At 44.7% G+C, this 11,112-nt stretch overlaps 1 protein-coding gene across 4 annotated transcripts in view; it reads left to right on the forward strand.

The window, feature by feature from the left end:
- SDSL (serine dehydratase like) overlaps positions 1–10,320 on the forward strand; it is an 80,725-nt gene extending 70,405 nt beyond the window's left edge. For all 4 annotated transcript variants that reach the window (XM_068239695.1, XM_068239718.1, XM_068239703.1 and 1 more), the window contains 2 exons: positions 4,882–5,006; positions 8,093–10,320. In XM_068239695.1, coding sequence (XP_068095796.1) covers positions 4,882–5,006; positions 8,093–8,286 — 319 coding nt within the window. In that variant the 3' untranslated portion in view covers positions 8,287–10,320. The remainder of the gene's footprint in view (positions 1–4,881; positions 5,007–8,092) is intronic.
- Positions 10,321–11,112: the final 792 nt, after the last annotated feature.

Raw genomic sequence — 11,112 nt, forward strand, 5'->3', positions numbered from 1 at the left:
GTTGAGTTGATGTAGGCCTCCTTGAAGAAGTGAGTTTTGAGTGCTTTTTTGAAGGTGTTGAAGGTGGGAGCGAGCCTGATGGGCAGTGGGAGAGAGTTCCACAGGATGGGGGCAGCTCTAGTGAAGTTCTGCAGTCGTGCATGGGAGTGCGAGATGCGTGGGGTGGTAAACAGGAGGTTGTTGGAGGAGCGAAGTGGGCGGCCAGGTGTATATCTGCTGACCAGGTCAGAGATGTAGCTTGGGCAGGACTTGTGTATGGATTTGTAGGCCAAACATAGGACCTTGAAGCTAACTCTGAAGTGAATTGGAAGCCAATGAAGGGATTTGTGTAGGGGAGTCGTGGAGACAGAGCAGTGGGAGGAGTAGATGAGTCTGGCTGCTGCGTTCATGATGGATTGTAGGGGGGCTATGCGGTTTTGAGGGAGGCCTGACAGGAGGGAGTTGCAGTAGTCCAGGCGGGAGATAATGAGGGCATGGACAAGGAGTTTGGCAGTGTCTGGGGTCAGGAAAGGCCGGATCTTGGAGATGTTGCGTAGGTGGAAATAGCAGGCCCTAACTACGGTTTGGATGTGGGAGGTGAAGGAGAGGGCCGAGTCCAGGGTGACACCCAGGCAGCGGGCTTGTGTGGTTGGATGAATGATTGTGCCATTGACAGTGAAGTAGAGGTCAGTGGGGGGTGAGGCAGCACGGAGTGGGAAGATTAGGAGTTCAGTCTTATCCAGGTTTAATTTTAGGAACCTGGCAGACATCCAGGATGAAATAGCCGAGAGGCCAGAGGATACCTTCTCCATGGTGGTGGTGGAGAGGTCAGTGGTATGGGGGTAAATCTGGGTGTCATCTGCATATAGGTGATAGTTGAAACCCAGAGAGGAGATGAGTTTTCCGATGGAGGTGGTGTTCCCATTATTACAGATTACCATTCAGCACTCAGACACTGGGGGTATTCTGAAGGGAATCAACACTGCACATTGGTTGGTGAGTCTACACACAATGCAATTGTGATTGTATGTACAATCTATATAATCTGCGATCTCTTTTAGAGATCAGGTAATCTGCTGCCACATCCCATTACCTTGTGGAGATGAAATTCAAACTCTAGCTAGTCCTGTAGGAAAAAGGGTTATTTTAACCACCTCAGGATTCTTTGCAGAGGATATTCAGGAATGTTTTTTAATTGTTTATCTTATATTAAAATACTGCATAAAATGAATACAGAAAAATTACAAGAATTATTTAACAGTAGAATAATATTTGATAAAGTAAAAAAAGAACAGAATAAAATGTTGAAAAATTCTACCTGGATAAAGTCTGAGCGGTCTATGGAATTACCAAGTCCTTTTGGAAATTGTCCAAGAATTTTTATAGATAGTTTGTTGTTAATAGTCCAATGTCCAAAGGAGTTGAGCTGGGTCCAGCCAGCTAGCAGATGGATCCAGGGATGGATGGATTAGCATTGAAGGACACTTGAGAATCTGCAGCACAGACTTTTTAACCCTCTCTTGGCTGGGGTGGAGATTGTAATGATAGATGGGCAGACTCTGCCACATGATCCAGTTCCGCCCCCCTCGTTAGAGCAGAAAGAGATATGAAATGTCTGTAAATATCATATCTCAGTGGCAATACATCAGACAGTGTAGATGTGAAAAAATATGGATTCATCAGGTTCTCTGGTATTCATAGGTGTCAAACACCATGTAGTTATTATGTTTTATAACAGAGAATCCATATATGTCTGCGGCAGAATGTGCTAAGAATGACAATTATCATCTAGACACATTCATGTTGTGTCCCGCAACAATCTTGCTAATTTTCATACAACTGACATTAATCCAAGTATGGAAAATATAATAGTAACATATATTGTTTATTCCTAGGTTGTTTAAAGTTTTCATCATATTCCCTCTTCCTCTATCCCCCTTTGGCATCTGTTTGCTACTCTCACTGCCTAAGGGAGATTTACAGCTTTGGTCTGGACTCTACCTTATCAGATAGCCTTTTGACCACCACCTGTCGCTCAACTAGATTGTTGTAGGAAGGATGTTATGGCTGCTTTCCTTTCTGGTAAACAAAAACACCTCCTATAGAAAGAGGCTTGGAGTGTCATTCCTGACAGTTCTAGTTACCTTTGTGGTTTCAAGTCACCATGTTTTGTACAAAACTAAAGGGGAACTCAGTGAATCCGTGAATGTCAAATCCGTCACAATACTCCATCTGTGCAAAAATGTGTTTTCTCATATCCATTGGCCTTAAAGGGAATGTCTAAGCAAAATAAAAAAAATGAGTTTCACTTACCTGGGGCTTCTACCAGCCCCCTGCAGCCATCCTGTGCCCTCGTAGTCACTCACTGATGCTCCAGTCCCCCGCTGGCAGCTTGCCGACCTCGGAGGTCGGCAGGACGCATTGCGTACATTTTTACGCATTCCCGCTAGTGCAGGAACATTAACACATACATTTTTACGCATTACTGGTTCATTGCGTAAAAATGTACACATTGAACCAGTAACGTGTAAAAATGTATGTGTTAATGCTCCTGCACTAGCAGGAATGCATAAAAATGTACGCAATGCACCCCGCCGACCTCCGAGGTCGGCAAGCTGCCAGCGGGCGACTTGAGTAGCAGTGAGTGACTACGAGGGCACAGGATGGCTGCAGGGGGCTGGTAGAAGCCCTAGGTAAGTGAAACTCATTTTTTTATTTTGCTTGAACCTTCCCTTTAATGCATTTGGTGAAAATTAGTTTTCTATTGCCCACATATTTCCACAGATAGTCTAATTTGTGTAAAAATGTAACATTTTTTCGAAAAAATTATGTCAAAACGAAGATGGCTACATTTGCTCAGCACCAAAAAACTGTATGTTATTGGCACTGATTTTGTTGTTTATGTAATTTGTTTTTATTATATACAAGTACAGGTAGTTACAATTATGTCCATCATTTGGGTGCAATGAATACATTGCAAAGTGAGAAGTAAAAAAAATAGAAAATAAATCAAGAAATATCTACCATTGACCTTCAGGTCATCATCTTTACCTCTGGCAGATGTAAAAAAAAAAAAAAAAAAGAATAATAAAAAAAAAAATAACAGCACCAACTGCAATGAGGTTCACAGACAGGAAACTGTCAGGGCCATGGCCCTGACATTACACTGTGGGAGGGGTTTCACCACAATATCAGCCACACAGACATTACTAAAGCTCTATTCGAGAGAAGGTCAAGATTTCTAGTGGGAAAGGGGGTATTGGCTCCTGAATGGCATGACGTTCAATTCTGGGTTAAGGCCCGGTTCACATTAGCGGTGGCCGTCCGTAATCGCCGTGCCGGAGCCGGACCGCTTGCAGAACGGACGGAACGGACGCACGGCAATAGCAATGAAAGCCTATGCGTCCGTTCACATGCGTCCGTTCTGCCGGACCGGAGCCGGACCGGATCCGGACCGGATCCGGACTCCGGCGTCCGTTCCAACATGCGCTATTTTTTGGTCCGGCTCCTCCGGCAGCCGTATCCGGGGCGGAGCCGGACTGCACCATCCGGCCAATGGAAACCAATGAGAACCGGAGAGCGCACAACACACTGGCTACAAAAACCGGACGTTCTACCCCACTTCCTATGCATTTTGGATGGGGACCACATGGGCCCAGCGTTCAGGTGGGGCAGCAGCGATTTCATGCTGGAGCTCTAGGCAGCAACATGTCTGATTAGTCTGATAACGAGGAGGCGAACAACAGAGAATTCCCAGGTATACGAGTAAAAAATGCCTGGATCCATGGTCCCAACTGCAGTCTCTGTATCCACGGATGGTCTCCACACGTCCACCTGTCTCCAACAATGACCCCAGACCCTTCTGCTGACCTCCCAGACCCCAGGTAATAACAGGTTGTTATCTCCTTAAGAAACCGGATCCGGACCGCAACCGTGTTCACACCGCACGGAAACCGGATGCAAACGGACCGGATCCGGACCAGATCCGGATAGGAACCGTACGGATCAGGTCCGGTCCGGATACGGTGCGGTCCGGACATCCGGTGCGGTTTTGACAAAACCGCAAGTGTGAACGGGGCCTAAAGCTCCTATTTTAATTGTAAGCAGTGATTGGTTTTGCTTGCAGAATGGGAAGAATTCAAGCTGTCTCCTATGTGTTAAGCTTGTAATATATGCCACACCATCTTTATACTATCACAATAAGCTAGAACATCAATAAAACACCAATAAATCATACAAAGTGGTAATAAATAGATGCATCATTTGGGTCTAGTATGGGGAATATATGTGGCAGAATTTGACTATTATTTTACCCCTGTGTTTGAACATGTGCTGATCATATGAGAAGCTCCTTGTTATACTACACATAATATGCATGCAGCCCTCAGTGGATTAGCAGCTATGTGACAGCTACATGAAGCTGCTGATGGTAAGTGCAAAGCTATATAGACCATCATGATAGACGGGGGGAGGGTGCAGGACAGGTAACTATAGAAGCTGTATATTCTGTGAGTGGCAAAGGCAATTACTGCAGCCACCTTTTCTATCATTATGGCAGTGACCAAATGGACACAGTGCCTAGAAATATAAGAAACACAGGCTGCCTGCCTGTCACTAGGAGGCAAAGCACCTGTAATTACAGCCAGCATTGAAGCTGCTATTCACTAGGGTTATCAAGACCTAGTTGGTGCCTGACAGCTGCATGCTCCCCTCCAGATTGGACTATCCAATTAACTCTGACAGTGTGACACTTGTGAAGTGAGAGCCGTCTCTTTAACACAGACACTTCCACGTAAGTAGGTTAGACGTGGCCTGTGACCTGTCCGAGTGATTGGACAGAGAGGGTTTATTTTATTCCCTGTAATGCAACTCTGATGTTCCTCATATGTTTATCTCTTACAGCATTGCAAAGTGCCTAGGTGCAAAGACAGTATGTGACAGAGCTCTGGAGTGTGCAAAAAAGTACAAAGTCATCTCTGTGACTGTGGATGACCGAGAGGCTGTGCAAGCCCTGGAGATGTTTCTAGGTAGGTAGGGAGTGGATCTGTTTTGTACATTCATTCATTTCACTTACTGTATACCGTGGTTTATTACCTCCTTTGAAATGTGTTATTGTTTCCTTACGGAGTTCAGCTATTTGCTTTGTTTGGATCACTTCTAAACCACAAACTCATGTCACTATTTGCTGATTGTAGAGCCTCCAGCACCATCATCTAACCTTCCCGTATCTCCTAGCGGCTTTCTGGTGTCCTCCATGTATGAGCCATGCAAGGACACACGGAAAGCAGCCAGGAGCTATAGGAAGGTTAGAAGACTGGAGGCTCGGGAAGTACTTTAAGCCCTGCACCCCCCCCCCCCCCCCCCCAAAAAAAAAAAATAAAAAAAAAATCCAAAGCACAGTCCCTGTTACCACCTCAGGCATGGCGGTTAGTTGAGACTTCCGGTTGCGTGAGTTCTGGATAACAGGGACTTTACTGTATTTAGATCTGTATAACATTTTTTACATGAATATTTTAATTTTGCGCTTTATAGACTGAAGGAGGAGCACCAAGCATAAGTTGGTAGCCTATGGTTATTGCTTATGGCTCAAATTAGGGCAATACACAGGAATTCCATTATGAATTTATTGTTGAGAAGGAATGGTCAATAACATGCAAATAAATCTGAGTTGATGCAGGATTATGCACATTTTGTGTGCAAATGTATGCAGCTTGCAAATGTGTGTTTTATTTTCAAGCAGCATACATTTAAATTTGTATACATAAGTTGCATCTCAATGACCATCCCTGTCATCGTGATTTGGCAGGAATCTATTGCTGGGATCTGTTGTGTAAAAATCCAAGAAGCTTTTCAAATGTGTTTACTAAGTAAACACTAGTTTTAAATGTTAGGAAGAGGTTAATATTCGGGTAGGTTAGGATTAGGTGGTGGGGAGGGACAAACATTAGTGGAGGAGGATAATGTTGCATTTTCCCTGATTAATAATGTGCTCATTTACTTCACTTTTTGTGGTAGATCGGGTGATTGATATATCAATAGTTTACCTGTTCTACCACTTTACACCATTGGATATTAGACAAGATTTCAGCAGAAATCCTTAATATGTATCTCGTGCCCATAGCTGCTATAGCTGCATTATCCAATGCAGTATAAACTATGCAAATGTCAATCACTTACTGCTCCACCAACACATCTCTGCTCTCCCGCTGGCAGCACTTGGACTAAAAAATTAAATGTTCAATCACTATTTGATTGACATATTAATCACAATATTGACTGAAATGACTTTAGTTTTGATACATTTTCTATAGATTTGATAATGATCTTGAATTTAAAGTTTAATCTGTTAGGAATATTGCATAGTGTATGTGGTGTATATTGCAACATCCTAAAACCACTGCTGTCCAGACTCTTCTATTATAGTGAATAGTGTGATGTAGTGCAGAGTGCTGCTCCCACGGGCAGCATCTTGGAACACTGGGTGCATGACCCCAATCACCTATCTGGAGAGGACCATGCTGCATTATGTAGGCTACTATACAATTAACAAGGCAAAAATATGTACTTTATCCCCCCCCCCCCATGTTCACACCCCCTTCCCCAGTAGTGAGGGCCATCTATTAATAGTCATGTAACAAGAGAGGCCTTCATAATCCCCCTCCCCCCCCCATAACAGTGAGGCCACCATGACTAACTTCTCCCATAACCAGGGCTGGTTTAAGCCACATGGGGGCCCTGGGGCAAATGTAACTTGTAATCCCCCCCCCCCCCAGCGAAGTCAGCCCCCAAACCGACTGCTGCCCCTCGTGGTCTCGCATAGACTTCTCCCATGGCCCCCGCACATTGTGTAGCTCAGCTGCCTTGTAATAACTCACATGTATCAGCTGCTCCATCTTGTGCTTTGCCTTTAGCCCTGCTGCCTGTGTCTCCTCCATCCAGCACATGTTACGTGTAAATTACATGCACATGGTCATAGAGGCAGGCAGCGTGGCTGAAGAGGGAGTACAGGATGGAACTGCTACAGGTACAGGTGAGTTATTAGAAGGCAGATGGGTAGGGGTATAACTAAATCAGGCCCTTCCACCCCCCTTGGACCAGAACAGAGACATAGCAGCAGAATCAACCAGTAAAGAAAATAAGTGTCGCCCAAAAATGTCCCACAATGCTGCGTATGCCATGTTCCAACAAGTTATTCAGTCAACTATTCAGACATTAAAAAAAAAATCACCAGGATTGCACTTTTATTTAGCTTTCCTGTATGACAAGAAGACACAGCCAGCACTAGGGGAAGAGGGAAAAAAAGCTTATCTGTATTGCAGTCCCACATCACACAAAGGCTACTTGCCTGTAATAGGATTCCTGCCCCTGCCGGTCTCTCACACAAGTCAGAAAGCAGCCCTCCTGGAGTCTAGGGACTGTCAAAAACTTTTCAACTTGTATAACACCTTATCCACCCATGCAGTCATTATAACAATGGGGAGAGACAAGACAGATGTTTGCCCACGGACCCTCCAGGCAAGCTCTGCATCATGCTGTGTATATTTACCAGCTTGCCTGCCCTCTAATTGCACTTTTATCAGCTAGCCTTGTGTTTTACATTGCCTTACAACAACAAACCTAAATACACCAGACACCAGACCAGCCCTAAATCACTGAATGAAAGGCAGCCAGGGGGGAGATGGCCCCCTTCCCCCCTGGCCAGTGTGGGTCTGCCTGCCACTGCAGCTGAGCTGAACATGCAGGCATATGGGAACAGTCTGAAAGACCACCTGGGCGGCCCAGCAGGGGTCAGAGGCCCCGGGGCACTTGCCCCTTTTGCCTCTATGGTAGCGCTGGCCCTGCCCATAACAAGAGTGACCACAACATCTCCCAATTGGGGATAGGGGGAATTGCACCAGAGGGAGAGTGGGTAAGTAGTTGAGGACCCCCACAGCTTAAGGCTCCCTGCAGCTGCAGGCTCTGCTCCCCCAGTAACTATGCCTCCGCCTCTTTCTGTGAATAGGCCCTAATGGTTTTGTCATTGCACAATATTGTTATTTGTACCCGTTTGTCAGATAAAAATGCTGATACTGACGATGGTTTATCTCTTTCCATGCCTCGTTCCTTCCATTAGAAGATGAACTGATGCTGGTGGAGGCTGCGTGTGGAGCCGCCCTTGCTGCGGTGTATTCAGGACACATTCAACGCCTGCAACAGGAGGGCAAACTGGAACAGCTCAAGGGGCCATTGATAATGATCGTATGTGGAGGAAGTGGCATTAGTCTGTCTGAGCTTCAGAACTATAAATCCCAGTTCGGGTTGCTTTAATAACCCCCTAAATAGCATTTTCTGTATAAATTAGCACAGTGCATGTGTAGTTAATGTTTTGGTAAACTGGCAAAACTGACTTTGGCCACTGGAGGGAGTAAAGGCACAAATGAAAGCTGTTGTGTTGATAATATGAGAACAAAACGTTTGCAAGATTTCTATTAACCTTTGACCTCATTCGGAGCTAGTGATCAATAGAAGGCACGCGTATTTTCTCTATAGCTTCTGGTCTTTTCATTTTTCCTCTTCCTGGCTTGCCAGTTTCCCCAGCACTAGTGTTTCTGTCTCTCCTCTGTCTAGCCCTGATAAATTTCCTTGCACCATGAGTCCCCGTGCAGATTCTCTTTGGGATCAGGCCCCTATAAATCATAACTCTCCAGCCAATATCTTATGTAAAAAGGTTCCTGAGGGCTGGGAAATCCTATTACCAGAAGCACCATTAATTATGGCAAGTCAGCTTTCCCTCCAGCTGTAATATGTTATCTGCAAACCCTGTAGCTTAGACTATGGCCTTCCCCACCGCTAGTGCTGGAGGGAATGCAGGAGAAATATGCCGAAAAAGAATCAATGCAAAGCCACCAATGTTTATCTGTCTGTCAGTCTGTCTGTCTGTGACTATCTGTCTAACGATCAATCATAAACTGGAATTTAGCGCTGAATCTGCAAAGTCCTGATGCAGGAAGATGCAATTTCTGGACTAGGCAAGTAAACAACAACAAACTTAGCTCCAAACTCCATTTAACTGCACCAATAGCACTTAGCTTGAGAGTCAGGGGATTCCATTCCATCAGATAACTATTCTGCAGAAATTATTTTTTGTTTTTTCAGGGCAAAGTTGCGGTAGCTACCATTGCTATTGTTTTTAAATGTAAATCCCTGAAATTGTTATATGTTGAAAGTCGAGGGCTAGAACCCTCTTTCTCACTCACCACCTATAGTGTTAGTATACTCATCTGGACGTAAAGTTTGTCCTCTCCCCTTGAATTTTCACACCTACATGGTTGGTCCTACATGCTGTAACACTACCCCATTACCCCCACATGTCTAAAATAAAGTTAGGATATAAAAATGTCCAATGTACTAATCCTCAATAAGACAAATGTTTAAAGAGTAACTGTCAGGCTGCAGAAGCTAATTTAAACCTCTATTCTCCTGTGTTAAACAGTTTAGAAGGAAGCCAAAAAGGCATTACTGAAGATAAAAATCTCTCTTACCTTTGATGTGTGCTTATCAGCAAAGCTGTTAGACCCAAGCAGGACGCAAGCCGCATACTATACTGCAAAGCATTCTGGGGCCCTCCCCTCGGCTGCTAATGAGACATTACAGCAGCTTGTAATCAGTCCAGCGCGTAGCACTGATAAATCTCCGGGCAGAGTACACTGCAGGAGTCAGCTATTGTTCCTAGCCACATGGCTAATTAATATTCACTGCACACTGTGTTATTCAGTACGAGCTTTTCTGTGATCAGGAAGCAGGCAGGACATGACGACACAATTGGCTTTATAGAAGACAGAAAAACATGGAACCTGCCATGAGCTGTCAGGAGCATCAATCTCTGCATATACTATATAAAAATTCTGTGAAGTACAAACGTGGACAGTGAAATGCATATGTAATGTAAGTACAGCCAATCTTTAGCTACTGATATATGTGTTTATTTTCTCTGAGACCTTATACCTAACAGCTCCTCTTTAAGTTTTGATCATCTTCGGTGAATGGTGGCAATTTTTAAAGCTGTTTATTCAGCTCCCACGCAGACAAAATCTCGAACTATTGAGCATTTTATTTGTACCCTGCACTCAGAAGTCCTTTTCAGCCACACAGGAGTTTTGTGACCTCTAGTTAGTTATTAGTAATCTACAGTTCTACGGCTGTCTGACTGTAGAGAACCTATCATGTAGAGCCCTGAATTCTTAAGCCTTACAGTGATGAAAACGATAGCAAGAATACAGCCTAGTTCTAATTAGTATTGGCTCTGTACAAACATATGTTAATCTCATCATATTAAATGTCACTTTAGGGTGATAAACAGTTGCGGTGTCTGAAATGTCTTTCGTTTGTTTTGAGTGACAACTGATAAATGTGGAGAGGGTAGACTGAGCAGGGGGTGTATCACAGGCAAGAAGTACAATAGTAACTGACTGAAGGTTTTATGATATTATAAAAAGGAATAGCTCAGTGTTTAGGAACAACATTGCACACAAGACTGTCACAAAATTATACTCTGTGTACATAGCTCTAGATTGTAAGCTCAGTTGGAGAGGGTCCTCCTCTCTCTTCCTTTTTTGCACTTGTTATGTAGGTTTGTCATTTGTTACTATGCTAAGGCTTCTTTCACAAGGGACAATGAAGGCGGTGAATTCAGCGCCTGTCAGCTGCTCTTTTGCACTGGCTGAATGCTTGCTAGTGCTCGGTATCGGGGGTAAAGAGGCGGCCCCCATTGAGTCATATCTGACACAACATGTCGCAGATCTCTGCAGCTAGATAACGCCACCAAGTGTCAAGCACTGACACAGGGCCGGTTCTAGTAACAGTGGGGCCCCATGGCAAAATTAACCCTGAGGCCCTACAACAAACATCCCCCGACCAAAAAGTGGCATTAGGGGCCCATTGTAGTAGCCAAATTTCCCTCCTGGGCCCTTTGGTAGTGTTGCGTCTCATCATCTGCCCACCAGCACAGGTGAAACACTACTCTGCCAAAGACTCTGCAGAGGCCCTAAGGAGCAACAGTTAAGGGAGGAGACACCTTTGGGGCCCCTACAGGCTCTGGGGCCCTGGGGCAATTGCCCTCTTTGCCTCTATGGTAGCGCCGGCCCTGCACTGACA

This window comes from Hyperolius riggenbachi, chromosome 1 (assembly GCF_040937935.1).
Source record: "Hyperolius riggenbachi isolate aHypRig1 chromosome 1, aHypRig1.pri, whole genome shotgun sequence".
NCBI classification, from domain to species: Eukaryota; Metazoa; Chordata; class Amphibia; order Anura; family Hyperoliidae; genus Hyperolius; species Hyperolius riggenbachi.